The sequence below is a fragment of the Falco naumanni genome, chromosome 6, assembly GCF_017639655.2.
Source record: "Falco naumanni isolate bFalNau1 chromosome 6, bFalNau1.pat, whole genome shotgun sequence".
NCBI lineage: Eukaryota > Metazoa > Chordata > Aves > Falconiformes > Falconidae > Falco > Falco naumanni.
This window is the reverse complement of record NC_054059.1, coordinates 5,690,712-5,713,319: the sequence shown is the minus strand read 5'-3', so window position 1 is coordinate 5,713,319 and position 22,608 is coordinate 5,690,712. Positions and strand designations below refer to the sequence as shown.

General features: G+C 40.8%; 1 protein-coding gene across 1 annotated transcript; it reads left to right on the top strand.

Annotated features, from left to right (window-relative positions):
- Window positions 1–526: 526 nt before the first annotated feature.
- On the top strand, window positions 527–22,561 carry CFAP206 (cilia and flagella associated protein 206). The gene is made up of 12 exons (XM_040599500.1): window positions 527–802; window positions 2,924–3,007; window positions 3,337–3,427; window positions 4,525–4,713; window positions 4,980–5,138; window positions 7,492–7,700; window positions 11,060–11,179; window positions 13,652–13,850; window positions 14,518–14,655; window positions 16,674–16,867; window positions 17,930–18,073; window positions 21,109–22,561. The coding sequence occupies exons 1-12, from the start codon at window positions 695–697 to the stop codon at window positions 21,337–21,339; spliced, it is 1,866 nt and encodes a 621-aa protein (XP_040455434.1). The 5' UTR covers window positions 527–694; the 3' UTR covers window positions 21,340–22,561.
- Window positions 22,562–22,608: the final 47 nt, after the last annotated feature.

The following is a 22,608-nucleotide window of genomic DNA, read 5'->3' as shown; positions in this document are numbered from 1 at the left end:
ATGCGTACATGCTTATGTGTCATATACATACCTACATCTGCCTGTATGTATGTTTTGCATATACATATGCATCCATATGCGTTTTGCCTATTTGTATACATATATATTGTATATATGAGTACATATTCGAGTACATGTACCTAGGTACAGTATGTATGCGTATTTATACATATGCATACCTACATACAGCCACAGACATCCCTATACGTGGTGCGTGTGCGCATACAGATCTTCATGTCCACATTGCATATATTCCTGTGCACCTCTGTAGAGGCAGACACCGTACGTATGTACGTTTTGCATGCGCACACACAGACATAGACGTGTTCCTCGGCGTGCCCCGTGCGGTGCGTGGCAGGGCCCGCTTTGCACCCGCACGGGCAGCCGCAGCCGCGGGGCCGCGCCGCGTCCCCATGGCAACGCCCGGCGCCCGCCTGCGGGCCGCCATCGCCGTTTGCCGCCGGCCGGGCCGGGCCGTGGCGGGGGTGGGGGCAGGTGAGACCGGGACGTTTTGGGGTGCCGGCGGCTGTGGGAGCGCTGCGGGGTCCGTGTGTGTGTGGGGGTGCCCCGACAAGCGGCGGGGCCGAGGGCGGTAGCGGGGGAGCGGGACCCCCGCCCTGGTGGGGACGCGTTGCGGGACGCACCCGCAATCCGAGACCCGGCGGGACACCCGCTGCCGGCCGTGCGGGACGGGATGGCCTGTCGCCGGGCCGGGAGCCGCATCGGGGACATCGTGCGGGAAATCAGGCAAGAATGCGCCACCCGGGGACACGCTGCTTCCGAAACCTTGGTGGCGTTCGTGGTAAGCGCGAATTAAATGTTTCGGGGTGTGGGGGGGTTGTTACTACATCTGGCCGTTCTTCTAATCGCATCCAAATTCTGCTCCGGACCATAAAATATTAAGGTAAGTATGTATTGCTAGCACACAGATCAGAAGATTCAAGGCTGGGTGGCCATCGCTTGGCAGCTCAAAATGGTTTTTAAGGCTTTCATGAGGTTGCGGCTTAATTTTACACAAGGTGACCCATTCCCCTGACGTGCGGGAAACAGACTTCACAGCAATGAGATTGTAAAGTAGGTATGTTTACTCAGCGCTGGGCAGCACGGGGTGGGGGAGTCCCACCAAAATCATGCAGGCCTTTTTAACGTTTTCAGACCTATTTATACGTGTTACATTTCTTTATAAAAACACACATAACCTTGGATACATTGATTATATTCAGCCTCCAGGCCACACCTCCACTGCAAAACATTGATTATAAGTAGTCAGCAAACATGCTACAATGGAAAACATATCTAAGTGACGCCAAGCGACTTACTTGCTACAACAGAAAACCTAAGTAACGCCAAGTGACTTTTATGCGGACTCACCATGACATACAACTCTTAGCAACTTAAAAGCATTATATGTGCAGTATTGATTAAGTATGTGCTTGTTTATCAGGCTAGGATGCCTTGGCTCACCTCGGCGCCGCTGCCTGACTCTGCTCGGGCAGGGTGGCGTGGAGCGAGGGCAGAAGTGGTCCTTGGGGTCAGAAACGGGCCCTGGGTTCAGAAATCGGCCCTGTGGTCTTCAGACGGCAGCTCCACGGCAGCCGGCCCAGTCTGGGGTGGTGGCAGCCGAGGCTTTTCAGGCTGACGTGAACTTTGAAATATCTCAGTTTCTGATTGCCCACACTGAGAAGTTTCAAAGGGGCAGGGCATTCAGTATAGGGTCCTAAAAACCTGGAAAAGTAATTCCTCTGAAACGCTACCTGCTCAAATATAGGGCCCTGAAAGGCTGCAGGTCCTGAGCCCTGGGAACTCTTTGAACTCCGACTCAAGAGTTCTCCCTCAGTTTTCTTCTACAGGCAGATAAAACTTTTTTTGTCTTTCTAAAGTGAAAAAGAGAACTGTTGCCAAGTTTTAATAACATTTCTTCTTACTCCCCTAAATGAACAAAAAGGCATGACTTGTAGCTGAATGTTTATTGCAGCAGCTATGTTTATTCTTTGAGGTTTACCTCTTCCCTCTTTTGTGATGGATTCTTTTGTTTGTTTCTTTGTTTAGACAGGGGCTGGTAGTATAAATGAGCTGAATATTTGAAAGAGTGGGCTTGGATCCCACTTAAACTAAGAATTAAATGGAATCAATCTCAGTGTTGTCCCTGGTAGACGACTATAAGTATCCTAAAAAACTTCATACACTTCGGCATCTCTTCTTCGGAGACACAGCACCACTGTAGAAGAAAATCTGAAGGCATCTGCAAAGCTGTGTCTGAAGAAAGATAGAGTGAGGTTCTTTATTGATGACAAGGAACAGTATCAGCTCTTGATAAACTTGTAGATGAATGTAAATTGTTCACAGCAGTATTGTTAATCTGGCTTTTTTTTTTTCCCTAAAGGTGTCACCTTGGCTTTAAAAAATACATTGGGCTTAAAAGCAGTACTAATCAGTTCAGCATGAAACTTTCAATGAATAAAAAACTTGTACAAGTGGCTGACAAGATACCCAGCATGCATACAGGTTGCAAACATGCACATATTTCCCTGTATGCAGAACACTATGAATTTTTTATCCAAATGGTAAACATTTATACTGATGCACATAATTCCAACATATGTTTATAAACAACCATTACGAATTTTTATAAAAATTTTACTTAGAAAAGTATTTTTCCAGGAAATTTTTAAAGGAGCTGTGTTTAAGTATTTCTCTGCAAAGTTTGCATCACAAATAGGTATTTTTTTCCCACTTCTGTACTGGAACTGAGATTAAAACTGGCAACACCTGAAATGAAGTAGCTTGGTTTCATTATCAAAGATTGAAAAAAGAATAGTAAAGAAATTTTGACTGCATCTGAAATTTTCCAGAAAACAAAAGGTTAGTTTCAAAGAGTATATGTTGAGATGTAAATTAATAGCTTTCTTTTGGCAATCTCTAGGTGAAAGCTGTTGTTTTAGATCCAGGAAATGACTTTAATGTGGATCAAACCTTTACAAAAAAAGATGTGCAAGATCTTATCCAGGTAATTCTGACATGAAGTTGGGAGTTTGTACTATAGCATTATTTGCTACCTGTTCCTGTAAGTGAAATGCCACTTTTTTTTTTTTTTTTTTTTTAATATGAACACTTTCAAAGTTTTAATGCTACTTTATTCTCATGATTCTGTAGCTAAAGACTGGACTATGTGTTTCCTCATGTAAATAAATGCCTTATACTTGTAAACGCCTTATATAGAGAGAATGGTAGCAAGGAGGCTCTACAGCTGTTGTGAAACCTGTAGCATCGTCACTGTTGAGTTCAGATATTTCCCCAGTAATGAGAAAGAACTCACTTTTCTGTCTCTCTTCTTAGCTCTGTGTTACCAAACTGCTTGACACAACAAACCCATCCCTGAGCACAATGAAGATGCAAGTTTACTTTGATACGAACTATGCAAACCGAGGTAATTTCAAATATGTTTTCCTAGAAGAAGTTGATGGCTGAGTTAAGAATTTAATAGCTCTCTTTGCAGGGCTAATAATGATTCCTGTTAAATGACTGCTGGTAGCAAAGCAAAATAAAAATCCCTGGAGAAATGTACTATATAGGAATATGGTGCCTCAGTATGGATATAGTAGGGGAAAAATATGCATTAGATTTGAGAGTACACTCATGCTGTCTGAGAGATTTACTGATTGTAATGAATTAGCTTGAGAACAATTGTGGTTTTGGGTGCAGTGGCTAGCTACCTTCAGCAAGAAAAACTTGTGCTGCACCTGTGTATCTGAAAGAGAACCAGTACGCAGAGCTGCACTTGTATCTGAAAGACAATTTGATGTTTTATCAGTATCCCTAATTGAGAGATATAAGCAATCTTGAGCAATCACAGTTTTAACCAAGTATGTTTCGGTCTCATCGGTGGTAATTTCACATCGTCTGAGAATGGGAATGTGGAAGAAAAATGAGATGGGGAAAATGTCAGATCTCAATGGGACAGTGAGTGCTGGCCGGGAAATGGAAGACAGAACAAGTGTAGACAAAAAATAAACATTTCTGTGTGGGCAGGTCATGAAAATGTTTTTTCTTATTGGCATGGGCTAAAAGCCAAAATCAGTAATGCTAGGAAGCTGCTCCGAAGTCTTCTAGACTCAATAAACTCAGTAAGCTCAGTAAGTCCAGTAAGATTCTGAGATTCTGGGTAGTGTTCAGACGTGGGTATGTAACTTAAGGTGTGTATGAAAGTGAGTGAGTGAGAGTGAGAGTGTGTGTGTGTTTGTTTGTTAGGTCCTACTGCAGTCAGAGGGGTCCAGAGAGCCAGAAACTTGGTGCTTAATTTGGTCTGAATAGTTCTCTGGACTTTACTTACTGATGTTGATCATGCTAATCATGTTAAACTCCACTGTTAATTGTAACGATATGGTACCTTGAACATCTCTTCCACATATCTGTGCTTCAGAAACCTTAAGTTGGTGCTTTGACTGTGGAAATGATTTGCACCCTCTGTAGAACCCCATTCCCAAAGAATTTCAATAGCACTTTCTAACTGTCCTTCTTTCCTAGCTGAATTACTCAGTGAGCAGCACCGTGTTCTGGAGGGAAGGCTGGCTCCTGTGGTCAGAGATATCACAGATAGTCATCCTCGTGTGCAAGAAGAAATGGAGAATGTGTATCGAAAGATTGTTAGCTATGTGCTGCTAAGCTCTGGCCTGGGATCCCCAACAGATATTGAGGTTGTCAGGGAGGTAACAGGTCAGTAAACTCCCAGCTGTGAAACTGGGGTATTCTTTTTGAAAAATAAAATTTCCCCTTCTCTTTGCTGATCTGTAGATATAGGCTTGGTAAACTGTGATGAATGCTTACCATCCAAACTGTCACCGCTCAGCCTTGAAGTCTAAATTTGCTACGGATTTCCTACTTTTTGCAGTTATTCAGGAGAGGGTATTTTGGCTGGTTTAATGGTTTTCTTTTCTGTTCCCTCACACTGAGGGTTTTCTCACCATTTGTAACGCTTGTAGCTGCCCTGCAGAGTGTATTCCCTCAGACAGAGGTGATTACTTTCACCTCCCTCAGTAAGAAGAGCAAAGAGCAACAGCTGAAAAATCTTGCCATGCTAGTCACAGGAATTCGGTTGTACAACAAGGAATGCGGGAAAGGAGGAAGCAGCATTGATGACTGTAAGTAGACGACTGTATTTGGGCTGTATATTCCCAATGAAGTCTTCCTGGCCTCCCCTGGAGTGGCTCCAATAATATCCCATCTCTCTAGATAAACAGCTTTGACGCAGGGTCTGTAAACCTGAAAGGGAAAGTACATATTTGATATCGTTTATAGGTTTCTATGTAGGGTACTACTTTTTAGCTAAGAGGGAGCCTTATGTGGTTGATGTGGAGGGATTAGATGTATTAACTTCATGCACTAATTGACCTCATGATAACTTGTTCCCTGATCCCTTTCCATTAAGTGAATTAAACATATAATGTTTGCTTTTAAAAGCAGTTAATTAAAATCTTGAAAGGACACTGTCAATCCAATTACGTTTTTCTGTTGAGTATGTGTGGTGAGAAGGGATAGAAGTCGCTGAGGCATTATCTGTATCCTGGTAATTTAGAGTAACCTCTTCAGATTCTTAACGTGTTCTCAAAAATCTTTTGCATTTTGAATCTTTCTGCTTCTTTAATAAGCAAAAAATGTCAATGGCTACCCTGAAGGTTTTCAAAAGCTTTATTCAGAGTAGGGCAAGACTTTGCTATTCCTCTTATTTTCTACTTTCCCCAAAAGCCACATTATTTCTGGTAAGTTTAAAAGTAATAATCAAATAAATGACTGGTCAGTGGAAATGTGTTTGTGAATATGCACATAGTACTGTAGGTCAGCATGGAGACTTCTTTATCAAAAAGGTCTGAAGCCCAAGTTTAAGGGAAAACATTTTGTTTTAAAACACCAACGTTTCTGGAATACGGGACATACCTGTGCTGGAATACAGCACATACCTCTCCTGATAAGGAAATTGTGCCTTATTGGAAAGCAAAGGACTTGCTTAGCTAGACAGTGTTTTAAGTAAAGTATTATAAGTAGGAAAAATAACATACCTACCACATCAGAGAAAGAAGAAAGCAACTTTCTAGATTCTGGTGATTATTTTTTTTTCCTCACATGCTAAGCAAGGCATTGTTGGTTTTCTGTTTTCATAATATATCCTTTCCCACAAATGTCACCTTTCTATGTTGTGGCTGGTTCTACTCTAGTTTCATTGGGCCTGAGTTACAGTGTGAAGAAACATTCAGCTATTGTGGTTATACAAAAGGCTTGACTTACATCTTGTCGTCTTTGTCACTATAATATCTATGGGGTTTGTAACTGATTAAAATAGATATTGTGATTGTTAATCCTGTTACATTTGTTACAGCCTTCTTTGCACTGAGCTGTTTGCATATGACTTTTGAATAGATGGAAAAAACACAGCATAAGTGCTATTAGACCAGGAGATAAAGTGGCTGCCTGTATGCTTAAGGATGGTAGTTAGACCGCTAAAGCCTTGAAGTGTTAGCAGTAGTCTCGCTGGGATAGGGCTCTGCCTTGGCATTTTACCCTGCTTCCAAAAAAGTGTATCAGCCAGGCGCTAAGCTTTCTCCACCAGTGGTTAGACCACTTGTGATACCTGTGCAAATTTACTTCCAATTCTAGCTGTGTTAAATCTAGCCTTTCTGTGCTCACAGCATTTTGAGTAGACATACCTCAAGCCTAATTACTGCACTGCTACTTGACAATGTTGCTACCATTAAACATTCAACACGCGTAACAAAGGGCTGTATTGTGCACTTAAAGAAAGTGGCTGGCCTTCTTATCCTATTTCCTTGCATAGATGTCTGCTTAAAGCAAATAACAAAACATATCAAAACATTCAGTGTAATGGTTGTCCACTGTCGATAATGAAATTTTAAAGCAAAAAATATTATTTTTGGTATATTTTATATCAGCTAAAATATGGTTTTTTGACCTATGCCATTTGGGGGAATTTGTGGCGTTTATAAGTACTAATGCTGAATTTTAATAACTGCATAGGCATATTTTTTCATGTAGTATCTACCTTCTGTTTTTAATAATAATCCTTGACTCATTCTTAGAGCATTGTTAGATCTCAAAGTGCCCAGGAAACGGGAGGCCTATTATCATTATTAGTATTTTACAAATGAGGAAACAGGATTGAAACCTGTGCAGGTTGGCTAAACGCAGGACCATGTCAGTAGTAACAACTGAACTACATCTACTATAAAGCAAGTTTTCTCACAGTCCTTGACTGTGGTGTTTCCACACCTGTAATTCTGACTGTCTGGAACCACTTGACTAGTGAGATACAGTTGTTGAATCTAGTACACAAATATTTGGAAATGCATGAATATAAGGACAAAATTAAGAAATCAGAATTTTATTGAAAGACTCCTTTGCTCAAGTACAGCACTTTAACCATTTGCTAATTATTTAAATAATTATATTTATATGTATCTCATATTTATTCTATACAAATAGTGCCAGCCATTCTGAGTGAAGCCATTCCATCAGCTACATGGATGGTCGATGAAGGTCTTAATACTTGCCATACACTAGCCCACCAGTACACAGCTCTGTTGGAATCCATGCTGGAAGACCTACACAGATACGTGCAGCTTAGTTCTTTTAAATTAAAAGAAGCACTGTTCCATGTGAGACAATATGAGGCTTTCCTTTGCATCCTTCTGGTGAGATACCATCATATTATATCCTGTGAGCTTTCGTTGCAGATGGAATGTATTCAAATTACCTACTTGTACAGGACAGAAATATAAGAAAAATGAATCTGAAGTAAATTAAATAAAATTTATCTCTATGTATAGAATCATAGATTGTTGAGGTTGGAAATGACCTTTAAGATCATAGAGTCCAACCATTAACCCAGCACTGCCAAGCCCACTGCCAAGTCCTAAGCACCACATCTGCATGTCTTTTAAATGCCTCCAGGGATGGTGACTCCACCATGTCCCTGGGCAGCCTGTTCCAATGCTTGACAAACCTTTCGGGGAACAAATTTTTCCTAATATCCAATCTAAGCCTCCCCTGGTGCAATCTGAGGCTGTTTCCTCTTGTCCTGTCACTTGTTACCTGGGAGAAGAGACCGACCCCCACCTGCCTACAGCCTCCCTTCAGGCAGCTGTAGGGAGCGATAAGGTCTCCCCTCAGCCTCCTTCCCTCCAGGCTAAACACCCCCAGTTCCCTCAGCTGCTGCTCATCAGACTTGTGCTCCAGAACCTTCCCCAGCCCCGTTGCCCTGCTCTGGACACGCTCCAGCACCTCAGTGTCTGTCTGGCAGTGAGGGGCCCAAACCTGCACCCAGGGTTCGAGGGGCGGCCTCACCAGTGCCCAGTACGGGGGGACAGTCACTGCCCTGGTCCTGCTGGCCACACTGTGTCTGACACAAGCCAGGATGCTGTCGGCCCCCTTGGCCACCCGGGCACACTGCTGGCTCATGTTCAGCCGGCTGTTGACCAGCACCCCCAGGGCCTTTCCCCCAGGCAGTTCCCAGCCACCCTTCCCCAGGCCTGTGGCGCTGCCTGGGGCTGGTGTGACCCAGGTGCAGGACTCTGCACTTCTGCTTGTTAAACTTCATACAACTGGCCTTGGCCCCATCGATCCAGCCTGTCCAGACCCCCCGCAGAGCCTTCCTGCCCGCAAGCAGATCAACACTCCCCCCCAACCAGCTGTCATCTGCAAACTTACTGAGGGTGCACTCGATCCCCTCATCCAGATCATCGATACAGACATGAAACAGGACTGGCCCCAGTGCTGAGCCCTGGGGAACACCACTTGTGACCAGTCACCAACCGGAGTTAACTCCATTCACCACCACTCTTTGGCCTCGGCCATCAGCCAGTTTTTTACCGGGTGTAGAGTGCACCCATCCAAGCCATGAGCAGCCAGTTTCCCCAGGAGAATGCTGTGGGAAACGGTGTCAAAGGCTTTGCTAAGGCCCAGGTAGAGAAAACATCCACAGCCTTTCCCTCATCCGCTAGGCAGGTCACCTTGTCATAGGAGACCAGGTCCCTCAGGCAGGACCTGCCTTCCATAACCCCTGCTGGCGGGGCCCGATCCCCGGTTGTCCTGCACATGCTGTGTGATGGCCTCAGGGTGACCTGCTCCACAACCTTCCCCGGCGCTGAGGTCAGGCTGACAGGCTGCAGGTTCCCGGATCCTCCTTCCAGCCCTTCTTGTAGATGGGTGTCACATTTGCTGACTTCCAGTGAACTGGGACACCCCACCCACCCCTGGTTTGCCAAGACCGCTGATCGATGATCGAAGGTGGCTCGGTGGGCTCTTCTGCCAGCTCCCTCAGTGCCCCTGGGTGGATCCCACCTGGCCCCATAGACTTGTGTGTGTCCGAGTGGAGCAGCAGGTCACTGACCATTTCCCCTTGGGTTACGGGGGCTTCGTTCTGCTCCCCATCCCTGTCTTCCAGCGCAGGGGACTGGGTACCCAGAGAACAACTGGTCTTACCATTAAAGACTGAGGCAAGAAGGCACTAAGTACCTCAGCCTTTTCATCATCGTTTTTGACTATGTTTCCCATCACATCTGATAAGGGATGGAGATTCTCCTTAGACCTCCTGTTGCTAATATATTTTTAGAAACATTTTTAATTGTCTTTCTTGGCAGTAGCCAGGTTAAGTTCTATCTGGGCTTTGGCCTTTCTAATTTTCTTGCTGCGTGACCTCATGACCTCCTTGTAGTCCTCCTGAGTTGCCTGCCCCTTCTTCCACAGGTTATAACCTTTTTTTCCCACCGAATTCCAGCCAGATGTCTCTGTTCAGCCAGGCTGGTCTTCTTCCCCACCAGCTCGTCTTTCAGCACATGGGGACAGCCTCCTCCTGCACCTTTCAGATTTCCTTCTGAAGAACGCCCAGCCTTCCTGGACCCCTTTGTCCTTCAGGGCTGCCTCCAAGGGGCTCTGCCAACCACGCTCTGAAACAGGCCTGTCTGCCCTCTGCAAGCCTAAGGTAGCGGTTCTGCTGGCCCTGCTCCTTACTTATCCAAGAATTAAACCTCTTATCATTTTGTGATTGCTATGCCCAAGACACCCTCCAACCATCACATCACCCACAAGTCCTTCTCGGTTTACAAGCAACTAATCCAGCCGGGCGCCTTCCCTAGCTGGCTCCCTCACCAGCTCTGCCAGGAATTATCTTCCACACACTCCAGGGACCTCCTAGGCTGTTTCCTCTCTGATGTATTGTGTTTCCAGCAGATATCTAGTAAGTTGAAGTCCCCCATAAGAACAAGGGCTAAAGATCTTGAGACTTCTCCCAGCTGCTTGTAGAATACTTTGTCTGCCTCTTCGTCCCGCTTGGGTGGTCTGTAACAGACTCCCACCACGATACCTGCTCTGTCATACTGAACTTGGACCTAACTTGTGGGGTTTGGCTGCTGTCAGGTGAAAGACAAAATGGATTGATTGTTTGCTGCAGTATGACTATGCTTTCATTTCATTTCTGAACCAAAATTTCCTTTTTTGGTTTAATTTCACTAACAAAAGACTTAAAAAGTAGGACTTTTCCCTTGTTTGAATACTGATACTCACTCTGCCTCAAAAGGCATGAGAGAAAAAAATTCCTTGTCCAATCCATAAATATCTCAGTTTTAGTCTGCAGATATCTCCACCACATATGGAGTCATCAGAAGTCTTTGAAGAATACAATTTAAATTCTTGAAACTTGTTTCATTTACGATGAATTTTTCATTTGTCTTTTGAGAAACGGCAGGGTTTTACTAGTCTTTCCTGTACATCATAAAGCTGAGGGGAAAAAAAATTTTTTAATTTTTTTTCCAGTTCTCTTCATTGTAAAAATGTATATGCTTTCTATAAAAATTACTAGTATATGTTTGAGAGAAGCACCTGGTTTTATACCTGAACACTTAAGGAAAAATATATTTTGTTGAAAGTTAGGGTGCATTTTGTTCCTTAAAACAGTTATATGAAAATAGTCAACTGAAGAGATCCAAGTAAATACTTATTACTAAATACTTGAATTTTTTACTGTCATACTTCTTAGCTGAGGTTTTCTTTCCAGTCTGATGCAATTACAAGTGCTCAAGAAGTTGAAAAGATGAAGGTGCAGTTTGCAACAACAATGGAGCAGTTGAAAAACACAGTGCAGAATAAGGTTTCCACAGATACCAAAGAAGTTTTTGTAAGTATTTTGAATGGAAAACCTATTTCTTCTTACTTATAAAAAATTACTGAAGTATTACAAAATACTTTGCCAGTGTATTTTTGCATAGTTTGCGTTAAGAAGAAGGCTACATTATTTCCTCTCTAACAGAATCTGTGATTTTTGAAGGGGCAAGTAAGTTAAAAGACTTGACCTCAAAGTAAAAGAAAAGCAAGGTACAAAAAGGGAGAGAAGGAATTAAATGGTATATTATGGTAAGTGTTTTGAGTAATCTGTCAGTATTTGTAGGTTTACAATGATATTTTCCTGTTTTATGTAAATATTCTCTTCTGTTCCTTGCAGAAACTGTTAGAACAGGTGACAAATAATAGCACATCAGAGTGTGATTCTTTTAAAGTCCCTCCAGAGAGCAATTCTTGTAATTACAGTGTGACTGACTACCTGACCCCATTTTTCTAAAGAAATCAGGTTTCTGTGATGGAGGTTTCAGCCTCTTGGCCCCTCCCAATGGCTTCTGAACCTGCTAGCCAGTTTCAGTTAAATTTGTCAGAGTCCAGACATCTCAAAATATATAATTTTCTCCGAGTTTTGTGAAAAACCAAGCAACTAGAGAGACACAATTACAGCCCTCCTAAGATGGGGTCTGAAATGGGAATGCCAGAATTCCCTGCTGGTTTGTGTGGTGCCTGGCCAGCGAGCAGTCACATACCTCTACGAAACAGATTTTCAGTAGTGTTTCACCCTTGGTTGGGAGCTACAGGACATGGGAGGGAGGTGTTGGAGGAAGAGGGAATGAGTGATGCAAACTGCAGGTATTGTGAAGGAAGGTGCTCGATGACCCTGTGAAAATCTGGGATTATTATGATGGCGTGGTGTAAAGGAAATGGGAGAGCAATATGTCAGAGAGCAGCTTCACCTAATTTGCTTTTTGTGGTCGTTATTTTGGTGATATGTCTGTATTTTAATTCTTGGTAGTTAGCTGTTGAACTAGCATACAGTCCATACATATGTTAGGTTTTATTTCATCCTTCTAAACAAATAGCTAGAAAGCAAAATAAAGTCTACTGTGGAGGAGGGAGGAAAGAAGATCATGCCCCTACCACCTACTCAGCATATTTTTTACACTTCCACTAAGGGCATCTGAGCTGGAAACTCATGGAACAGCACTTTAACTGAGGTACATCTCAGATGTGGTCTGACGCTTCAGGTTTTGTGTGTTTGTGATTTTGTAAGCCAGATGTTCTCATTTGGAGAACATTTCCCCTCCTCGTCCAGCTGCTCAAAGCGGTTTTTTCTCTTCTGTATCTTCATGGGGCCCATTTTCCTTAGAAGCTGCCTGCTGTTTGATTTCTTCCTAGATTTTCTTCTCTCTTCAGGTTAGTTAGTTGTTTTTTTCTGCTGAAGACAAAATATGTAATGTCTTTTGATTTTAGGTCTTTTGCAGGTAGAAGTTTCTCTACTAACACGCCATTTAAATGTGTTAAATTTTCTTGTTTTCAGCTAGCTGCTGAGAAGCTGGATCCTCTACAATGTAGAGAAGCAGGGTGTTCTGGCTTTACAAAACTGCAGGATATGGCCTATATTTGTAGTAAACATTTATTTTAGGAAACATAGTAGATTTCATTAATATTCTTTGTTTATTCTAGTAAGAATTATTTCAGTCTTGCTGCCCTTCCTTTAGCCTCTTCCATTTTTGTAACCATAACATTTCCACAGTGTTAGTGATGCCGATGAATTCTAGAGCTAACTCTGTTGTCTGTTCATATAATCATGTTGTTAACATGCATAAAATATAATGTTGTTAGTGTGCATTTCAGATTGGTGAATCTCCTCCCATAAATGCTGTGTGTGTTTAGGTAAACAGGGTGCATTTTAACATCACTTGCCATTGAAGACAGCTCTTAGAAACTGTAGGCTGCTTCTGTATGTGTGTACACGTGTTTGTCAGCATCACTGCTGGGAATGGCAGCTTCCAGTTTTGTCCTGAACCCCATTACCACTCCGAAGAGGCTTGTACCCCATTAATTTGACACGCGTGATGGCTGGGAGCTGTGGTACCAAGTCGCTCTGGAAGCAGGGCAGACAAAATAACAAAACCTGATAGTTTGTACATACAGGTGTGGGTTTACTTCATTTGGTAATTAACCAAGTGCATTTCTTCTGGTCCTTCTTATTCCTCTATACCTTATTTTCAGTTACAAAACTGTACTGTCAGTGAAGCACTCAAGTGCAGGCGTGGTCTCAGAGTAACGTATTTGGGAAAGGCTCTGGAGTAAAATGTAGGCAAGTACCATTCTGGCCTGTGGGCCGGCACGCTGGATGCACGAGCTTTGGGCACAGGTGATGGGAGCTCCTCTTACAATGCCCACGAGTTACCCTGGGGTGGAAGCCCCGCTTTGCTCATAGCAGGGATTGTTGTGCACAGCACTTGGGTTACACTGCAGACATAAAACAAATCTGGATTTCAGATCATTTTCTTTATTTTTCTAGCCTCTCTTTGTTGCACTTTCTAACCTCTGGACCAGCTTTCAGGATGAGATGCTACTGCTAAGCTTCCTCACAAATATGACTAACGATCTGCAACAGTTCTTGGAAATCCACTCACAGCTTTTTACTGAGGAAGTACTAACATCTCTTCTGGAAGGAGTGACTGTGAAAAGTGATGAGGAAAGGATACGAGAAACCATGGGTACTGAAAGTTATTTGTTTTCCTTCGTTTTCCAAGATTTTGTGGTTAGAATTTTCTTTACAGAAGGTGCTACATAATCTAAATTTGCACAGTAAGTTAAAATATGTCTCATGTGGATTTATTTTTCATGTAGCATAGTTTGGGCTTTTATCTTTATGTATAAAATTAAAATATAGCTACTAGATACAAACACGCCTTATAAAAATGGCAGGATGATCAGAGGTTATTTCTACTTTTTTTTAATATATTAATGTTGTTTGTACCTTTTTATACCTTTCAGAACTTCCGAAATGAAGAGGGGAATAAAAAAGCTAATTTAACAGGGCTTTGGTTATTTGTTTGTAAGATTGTATCCCTAGCAACCAAGTTATACTCCAGGGGATTTGTAATGCATGAGTGGGTGAAAACAAAATAGAAGAATAAGATATCACCTTCCTGTTGTTGTCCCCTGTTTCCAAAGAAAACTAATGATACTGAAAAAGGTTCCTGCAAGACTAATTTTCCATTAAGATCTCTCTTAAGGCAGGGCTAAAGTTTGGCTTGTGGGATCGTGGCACTGCAGGTCATCCTGTGAAGAAGACCAGAGTCATCTGGTTATCCTGTAACATTACTATATTTTAAACATCTGATGTTTTGTTACTGAAATTGTTCTTTTGTTAAACCTTAGGAACCAGAGTGAATGTTTCTGATTTTAAGAACCAAGAATGGCTTTTTCCAGAGACTGCTGATAATTTTGATCAGTTGCTAATCCAGTACCATGGTTTCTGTGCACATGCAATTGGTGTGAAAGGCCTCACCCTCCCAGGTATGCTTTGCAGTTAGGTCTTTTTCATACTTTGTATGTACACGAGATCTAAGGAAAATGTAAAGACATGTTCTGAATGCATCCTCTTATGTCAGAGCTGGAGTACTGTCTTTCCACGTTTGTAATTTTCACCCCAAATAACTTATTTCCCCTGTTAAAGTATTTTCCTTTTAAAAATACACAAATAAACTGCTCTAAATAGAAAGCAGGAGGGCTTCAAGAGAAAAGCAGGCACAAGCAAGCAGAGGCAGAAACAAGATGGGACGGATAAATGTTTCCTCCTGCTATGTGTGCATCTGTATAACTTACACTGCAGCTGAATGCAGGTTTGTTTACTGTTTTGAATGCTTTAATACAGGTGTAGGAAAATGGTCATTCCTTCTGTTTTGTGTATCTGTGTTGCAAACACATTTTTCATGCCTACATCGTATGCGTTTTTACATAGTCATTATAAAGTACTAAAAATCCTCTCTGGAAAGAATGGAAAAGTGCACTTAGATTGTCAGCTGATCATAGGAAATTTTGAGTCTCTTTTAGGCTCATTTGTCTTGAAAGCAAACCTTATTTCAGCTTCCCCATCAGTTCATGATTTATGTCTCCCTATCCTTTATAGAACCTATCCATACAGAATCTTTTTAAACCTCAGGAGCTTGGGAGGAAAATATTGCCATTACTTGGCAGTATTAAAAAATAGTTATTTTAATGGCAGTGTAAATTACTTACGCTTCTTTAGTATTGCATATTAGAACAACTGTCCTGGAGTGAAGGTCTCTCTAGTCCTGTATCTGATTTCTGGGTGTGGACAGTCATGAGAAATCAAGTAGGAATGATCCTTCCTTAATTATATCCTTCCCTGTTACAGCAGTTAGTGGTTATGGGATTTCCTTAGATGTTGAGTCTGTAACCTTCTGTTGAATAATCCTTGATAGACATTTTTTCATTTATTTAATTGCTTTTTCAATCCATTTAGAGTTTGCCATGGGATATTCTTATTGTCAAGAGTCCCACAATTATAATTCTATATAGTATGAGAAGGTACCTCTTTTTGAGATGGTTTTAAGCTCTGGCTTGATAATTACATCAAAGACCTGATAGTCTTTCTTTTAGGAAAATTAGCAAATAGTAATTTTATACAGCATGCAATTCGTGGTTTTATAACCCTGTATCATATTGTTTTGTTTCTTTTGCTTCCTTTTAATGCTGAAGAGACCTCTTTCTTTTAAGCTCTTCTTCTGTGAAAGGTATTCCAAGCCTCTGGTCACTCCCAACTCCCTTCATTTCACTTTTTCTTATTTTGTTGTTTTGAAACAAACTGTAGTATTACAAATGTAGCATATAGGTTGTTACGATGTTGGTTTTCTTCTCCCCCTCTGTTTGCATCCTAATAATTCCTGACATTCTTTTTGCTTTTTTGATTGCCACTGAGTAGTGCCATTGAGTATTTTGAAGGCACTGTCTGTAATGATTCTAGGTCTCTCCTGAGCAATGACAGCTGAAGCAGAGCCTGCCACTGTCCTCGAGCTAGATTTGTGTTTTCCTATATAAGTTATCTGGCCTTTATTGACATTTCATTTTCTCTGTTAATTTATTGTCCAGCTTCTCAGCCGCTTCATCTGCTTCTTCAGTAAATTTCAGTGTTACACCCTTTGGTATAAACACACTGCTGATCTACAGTCACGTATTTGCTGGAAATTATAGGGGACACATTTGTGGGTATGGGCTGTTGTCTTACGCCTTTGCTATAGGTGTTTTATCTGTTGTTTTTTGGACAGACATGCACTAAGGCATGCTGGATGTGAACTGATCAAAAGCAGTTCTACAGACCTAATGAAACAGATTTTTCTGTATTTAAAAAACCTTACTCTCAGGGATTTATTCTGATTTCAGAAAAAAAAAGGAAGTGAAACTGACTTGAGGGAAACACAGAATCTTGATTACAAATGTCTTTTGTATAGGGTATCGTGCTGTTCACTATTTTATTTATGTGGGGTTTGTTTTGGGGTTTTTGTTTTTTCTAGGAAATCCTGCTATTGGGATTTTGAAGCACAAGGAGAGATGTTATGTGTTCAGTTCCAAAGAAGCCGCATACATCTTTGCTCAAGATCCAGAGAAGTTCATTCAACTGAATATAGAAAAAGCAAAAGAACATATAGAGCTAATTCAACTGCTCGAGCTTCATCATCAGTTTGAATACCTTGCTCCATATGCACAGGTACACATTGCCCATGCCTCTTGCTGAACAGCTGTGTGTCACTGGTTGGTCTGTCCTTTCTAGAACATAAAAAGAATAGATGGTACACACCTTTAGGAAAGAAGTATAATCATCTGCCTATCATATAAAATGTCCATCTTTTCCAGGTCTTCAGAGTGCTGATAAGAAACATTTTCCCTTAATCTTGTTCTCACCTTGTCTCTTCATAGGAGAATATGTAAAGCCAAAGGATTCTGGCAGCTATAAAAGCTGTTTGTCCTTAGCCTAGGAAGATCCTGTGTCTGATATTTCTTTTCCTCATTTTTGCAGAAGTAGCTTAAAGGGACAGTAAATAAATGCAATAGAAGACAAGCCAGATAGTGTATTAACTGGAACTTTAGCTTAGCAGTTCATCAGTGTGTGCTGGATGAGGGTGTAGTGATATCTGGGGACAGAAATTGTGGAATATATTATAAAATCAAAGAGGACTCATTAATAATGAGTATGACAGTGCTACTGTGTGAAATCCAAAGACTTGAACTGAATTGAATCCACAGACATTCTCTGTGATCCATTGTGAATTCTAGGTCCCTGGCATTGGAAAGAATGTAGTCTTGAACTGGCCCTTGGTGAGAAAGATATAGTTTATATCCTGGCTCTGGCAGAGATGTAAACACTTCTAATTATGATTTGTGATTTTCAGTCCATTCATAAACACAAACTGAGGTGCCTGCATCATAAAATACTGGTGGTTGTGGTGAGACCCCTTTTTACGAAATCCAATGATTAAGCACTCATTTGGAATGTGGGAGTCTGCAATTCAGCTGTGGTCTCTGCCTAAAGAGTTTTCTATCAGAAATTAAATCCATCAAATACTTAATGGTTTCTTCTTTTTAGTGGGTCAGGAGGAACAAACATTGCTGAATGTAAAAATCATTATCCACTCATGGTTTGAGAGTTTGCAAATTTCTATTTGCTTTTTAAAAGCAGCATATCCCTATGCTATTTTTCTTAGATGTCTGTATTCTTCTCATTAATGCCTTGCTTGCGTTTGATGTTTGGGTTTTGTTGTTTTTTATCCAGGCCAGAAATGCAGACAAATATTTGATGAAACCAACCACAAAATGTGACAGTAGCACTCAAACTGATACTCATATCTTGCCTCCAACTATTGTGACATCCTACGAATGGAATGAATGGGAACTGAGAAGAAAAGCTCTAAAATTGGTTTGTATTGTTATTACCGGATTTTCACTGTTGGACAACAAGGTTCAGAATAAATTATTCTAAACTTTTGCTCCTTGCAACATAAATCTAACCATATTCAAATGTTACAAGTGTCTCAGTATTTTTCCCCAGGTATTTTCTCTCCATATTTCTAGACTTTCTTATTTTCTCACTTTTTCCATATTTTTCCCCAGTTTTTTGAGCAGTGCTTTCACTGCTAAATCTATTCATTCCAAATTTTTCCGTTGCCTTCTTTAAGTAATAAAGTTGTTGATTAGCATTGAATTTTAAAGTTGTTTACGCTCAAATAAATAGAACAGGTTGAAGATATTGCTATATACTTCCTCTGTTAAAAAAAAAAAAAAGGTTGCAGAAAGGTTTGGGTCAGGCAAAACTTTATTGCCAGTTGAGCAATTTATATTAATATTCATCACCATCAAATGGGAGGAGGAAAACTGTAGTAACTGGCAGAGAGAATGGTTAAGAATACCTTTGGATGGTTTGGTGTTTGACCCTGCAGAAGCTTTCTTAGAGCTAACTTACCCATCTTTGAAAGGTATCAAAGCATGAGGCTTTTTTTTTGTGTGTATGTGTGTAATGAAATACTTTTCTTTTTATTCTGATTCTTCATATTTGCTAAAACCAATTCTGCTTTTTTTCGGGAAAAAAAAATTAAATAAATCATCTTATGTAGGATTGGAGAGGTAAGAAACAGAGTAAGTAGGTTTTCTTTTGTATATATAAGCTAGAGGAAATGTTTTTATACTATCAAAGCTAGAGGAAATGTTTTTTATACTATCGTGATGATTTTCTGATGGATTGGAAATCAGTCTGTGCACAGAAGGCTGGCCACATAGATAAAAGCTTTTCAAGTAACAAAATATATTTTAAAGCTTCTTTCTAGAGCTCGCCAGCACATGCCAGTTGTGAGAGTATAGCATCGATTTTTCACAATTCAATCAAAATGAACTTGTGAGTACAGGGAATATTGCAGTTACCAATATCAACTGGACACAGAATACTGCAGGATTGTTTTTTCTGTGAACAGATGCACTAAGGAGGCCTGTGATCTGCTGTGCAGCCCATTTCCTTTCTGTTTTTCTTTTTGCCATGAAATCTCCAACATTACAAAAGAAAACCAAAATTCTGGACGGAGAAGTCTTGCCAGTGTTAACTGGCTTATAAAGAATTCTAAGTAATAGCTGTTACTGAGGTATATAAAGAAGCTAATTAGGGTTACAAGAGGCCTAGCTAAAAGCCTCCTTTGCTTCTGTAATGGACAAAAGTACATAAATAAATGTAAGATGTGGTCAGTGGTTTGTCCTTAGCGTAAGCAAATGTGGGTGTTTTCCAGTAGCTGAGCATGAAGACCATTCACAAGCAAATTTGTAGCTCATTAGTTTGAAATATTTAAAGAAAGTACTTGAAAGTACTGAGGGTGTTTTAGCCTCAACTGTCCATATGGGACATTAGTGATGCTGAGTTGAAACAAAAAATCCCAGATGCGTGCAGAAATCTTTTGTCTACAGTGACTATGCTGAATTTGTATATGGAGGTGGTACAACATTTAGAAGCAAAGTGGTAAAATAACGGAAATAGCTTACCAACGCATCTGTGAATTTGATACGTTACAGGAGCATCGGACATATCTGCGGGTTTTGTTAGAAGATGAGCTCAGATGCCTTGGGTTTTTCCTGTTGTTCATACTCTAGCCAGAAAACTTGTAGTGATATGAAGTGTTAAAATATGACACCTAGTTGATGTTAGAAGTAAAATTTTCAGCTCACAGTTGTTTCTCTGTGCAAGGATAGTTCCTTGCAATAGCATACATTCAGTTTTCAGGAGGGATAAACTTAACAGAGAAACAGTATCTCATGCCTGCTCTTGTTTTAATTGCCATTAAAACACTCAGAAGAAGACTAAAATATTGTCTTTCTTCTTTTGCTGTCTCTTCTCTAAGTTCCTTCTCATTCTTTTCTGTATTTTCCTTGATGACACTGTACATAAGATCCAGTTGTAGATTAAGATAGCAAAATGTGTCTACATGTAGATGCTTTAATTTCAGTTTCAGTTGAAAGAGACCTAGCTAGTTGAGTCTACAGAATATTTTGACTCACCCTGATGCAAACACCAAATCTGGCCAACTTAATGGCTCTCCATCTTCCACTGACTCCAGTCTTCACTGACTGGGCTGGACTCCAGGGACATTCTCGTTTACATGTAAGGGTCCGGATCCCATGACATGGGACTGTATTTTGTATATTTTGGTGACAACATTATGTCATATGATTTAAAGTGGTTTATGTCGTTGCTGACATAGAAGGCTCAGTGGAATAAGGAACATTTTGTTGATATTAACACTTTGAGAAGAGATTTTGTTCTATCTACAGCAGTTTCTATGATTAAACAGAGCTTTAGTCATAAATTACCCTAACTTTTGCCCCTTGCAAAAAGGGGTTAATGAGAAGTGCCTTGAAGGCAGGCATTTTTTCCCTTTTATCTGATACTTTGTGACACCAGCCCCCACAATTCATCACATTTGGTAGAAACCAGGCAAAGATTTGATCCTGTAGCTGGGTTATCCACAATATTCAGGATCTTGAAACTTGATTTTAGGTTGCAGATGCCCAAAGAGATGTATCCAAGCCTGCTATCATATTCAGTGTGCTTTCAGATTGATAGAAATTAATTGGAAGCACTGGAAGAGCTTACCATGAAAACAACTGTTTATTCTAACAAAATAAAGGCTTCAGCATTTAACAAAATTTGAAGCACAATGACCAAAGGAGAATATAAAAGCTGTAAGAGGCTGACATAAAATTGCGTGGGCTATGTACAGTGCTGTTCACACATCCTGTTCGTACAGGAGTTATCAAATCACAGTTGCGACCGTGTAATGACAGTAGGGTGAATTGGGCCATGTTCCAGGTCTGTGAAGCACATAGATGTAGAATGTAAAAATGCACCTAAGTATGCACTAGTGCTAAAATGTTTAAACAAAATTTTGCTTAATCTGATTCTTTTTGTGTCTTTAGGCCAATTTGCGACGCAAAATAACTCATGCCATGCAGACTGATCTCAGCCATATGAGAAGAGAGAACTCCACCCAGGTGTACTTGCCAAAAGATGTTAGCACTCAGACTAAGCGTGACAACTCAAGCAATGTACCCAGACCACAGATTTTCCTGAAAGGTCTCCGAGGAGGATCCACTCCTACTACTCATATGGTCAAAGTAGACTTAACAAGAGCAGCAGATGAAACCTAAGTGAAAATGAGTAACCTGAAGATACAGATTTGTATTGATGTATATATAAAACTCTCTGCATATATCTGAATTCAGATACAAAGGATTTTATTGTGTCTTCCAGGAGCAGTTGATTTATTTCATCTTATCTTATCTGTTGGGGCTGCTGGCTGGCATGAAATGGTAGAAATGATAAGCCTAAAGCACCCAGGTGTTAAACAGCAATTTAGAATCCAGATATTCCCAAAGACGTTAACTTAAACTAACATTTAAATATGTAGTGTGTGTTCTAGGATTTTCTTGAAGTTTGAATACAATGATTGCTTGCAGAAACACTGCCATTAAGAGCCATGTCTTTGGTACATGAAAAGTATAATGTAAGACAAATAGGTTTTATAAGATATGGGGCCAATGCTGCAGCTCCTACAGGGACATAATTGCCATCGGTGTGAAATAAAACTGATCCCAAGAGTCACCCACACGTCACCGCTCCACCCTTAGAGCAGAATCATCAGGAAGGTAAAACCAGCAAACTGCAGTCACTCTAGGTCCTTGGGCTTGTCCGTTTGTGCTGTTAACACAAGTGTCCTTGCATGGTAACAGGCGTTACGAGTGTAGGCTGAGGCAGGGAGGTGGAGAAGAGGGAATCTATCTCAGACGGCTCTGGCAGCCTTTTATGTCTCTACTAATTTCTGTGTTCATTAGCTAAACACTGAAAACCATGGGAACTTCAGGGACCTTTTCGAAAGCTGTGTTTCACTTGTGTTTGCAAAAATTAAAGCACAGCAGGAAAAGGTTTTCAGCTTTATTTCATTGTGGCAAGGAAATATGTGCTAGGTCTAATCAACACAACTGCAGCTAGCGTTTGTGAAAACCTGCACCATTTGAGCTTTAAGATGAAACATCGTCTCAAATGAAAGTAGGGGGTACTTTAAAACAGAGATACTTTTCGCAACAACAAAGAGCTCCACAAGTTATTATCTGCAAAATGTCCAGGTGTGCAACTGTGATTGCATAGGGTGTGCTGAGGTTTCTAAATCTTTTTTGGTCAGGTGCAGCACGGTGCAGCATGATTTCCCAGGTCATTGTTACACAAGCTCGTGACAATAGAGATCGAAGATTCAAGCTGCTGGGTGATTTTTCTGTGGCATTGTGCAGGACAGCATTCTCTTTAACTGTCTCCAAGGTATCTGGCTTCGTTTTTTAAAGTTACACAGCTGGGACAAATTTTCAAGGCATTATTTAAAAAAAAAAAAAAAAAAAAAAAAAAAAGCAGGAAGGGAGCATGGA

Bases quoted from the DNA above. Each gene is read 5' to 3' on its own strand.
- CFAP206 (XM_040599500.1), top strand. From the start codon at position 695: ATGGCCTGTCGCCGGGCCGGGAGCCGCATCGGGGACATCGTGCGGGAA. The intron at 3,428-4,524 runs GTAATTTCAAAT...CTTCTTTCCTAG, and splicing joins TACGAACTATGCAAACCGAG to CTGAATTACTCAGTGAGCAG. The intron at 14,656-16,673 runs GTATGCTTTGCA...TGTTTTTTCTAG, and splicing joins GAAAGGCCTCACCCTCCCAG to GAAATCCTGCTATTGGGATT.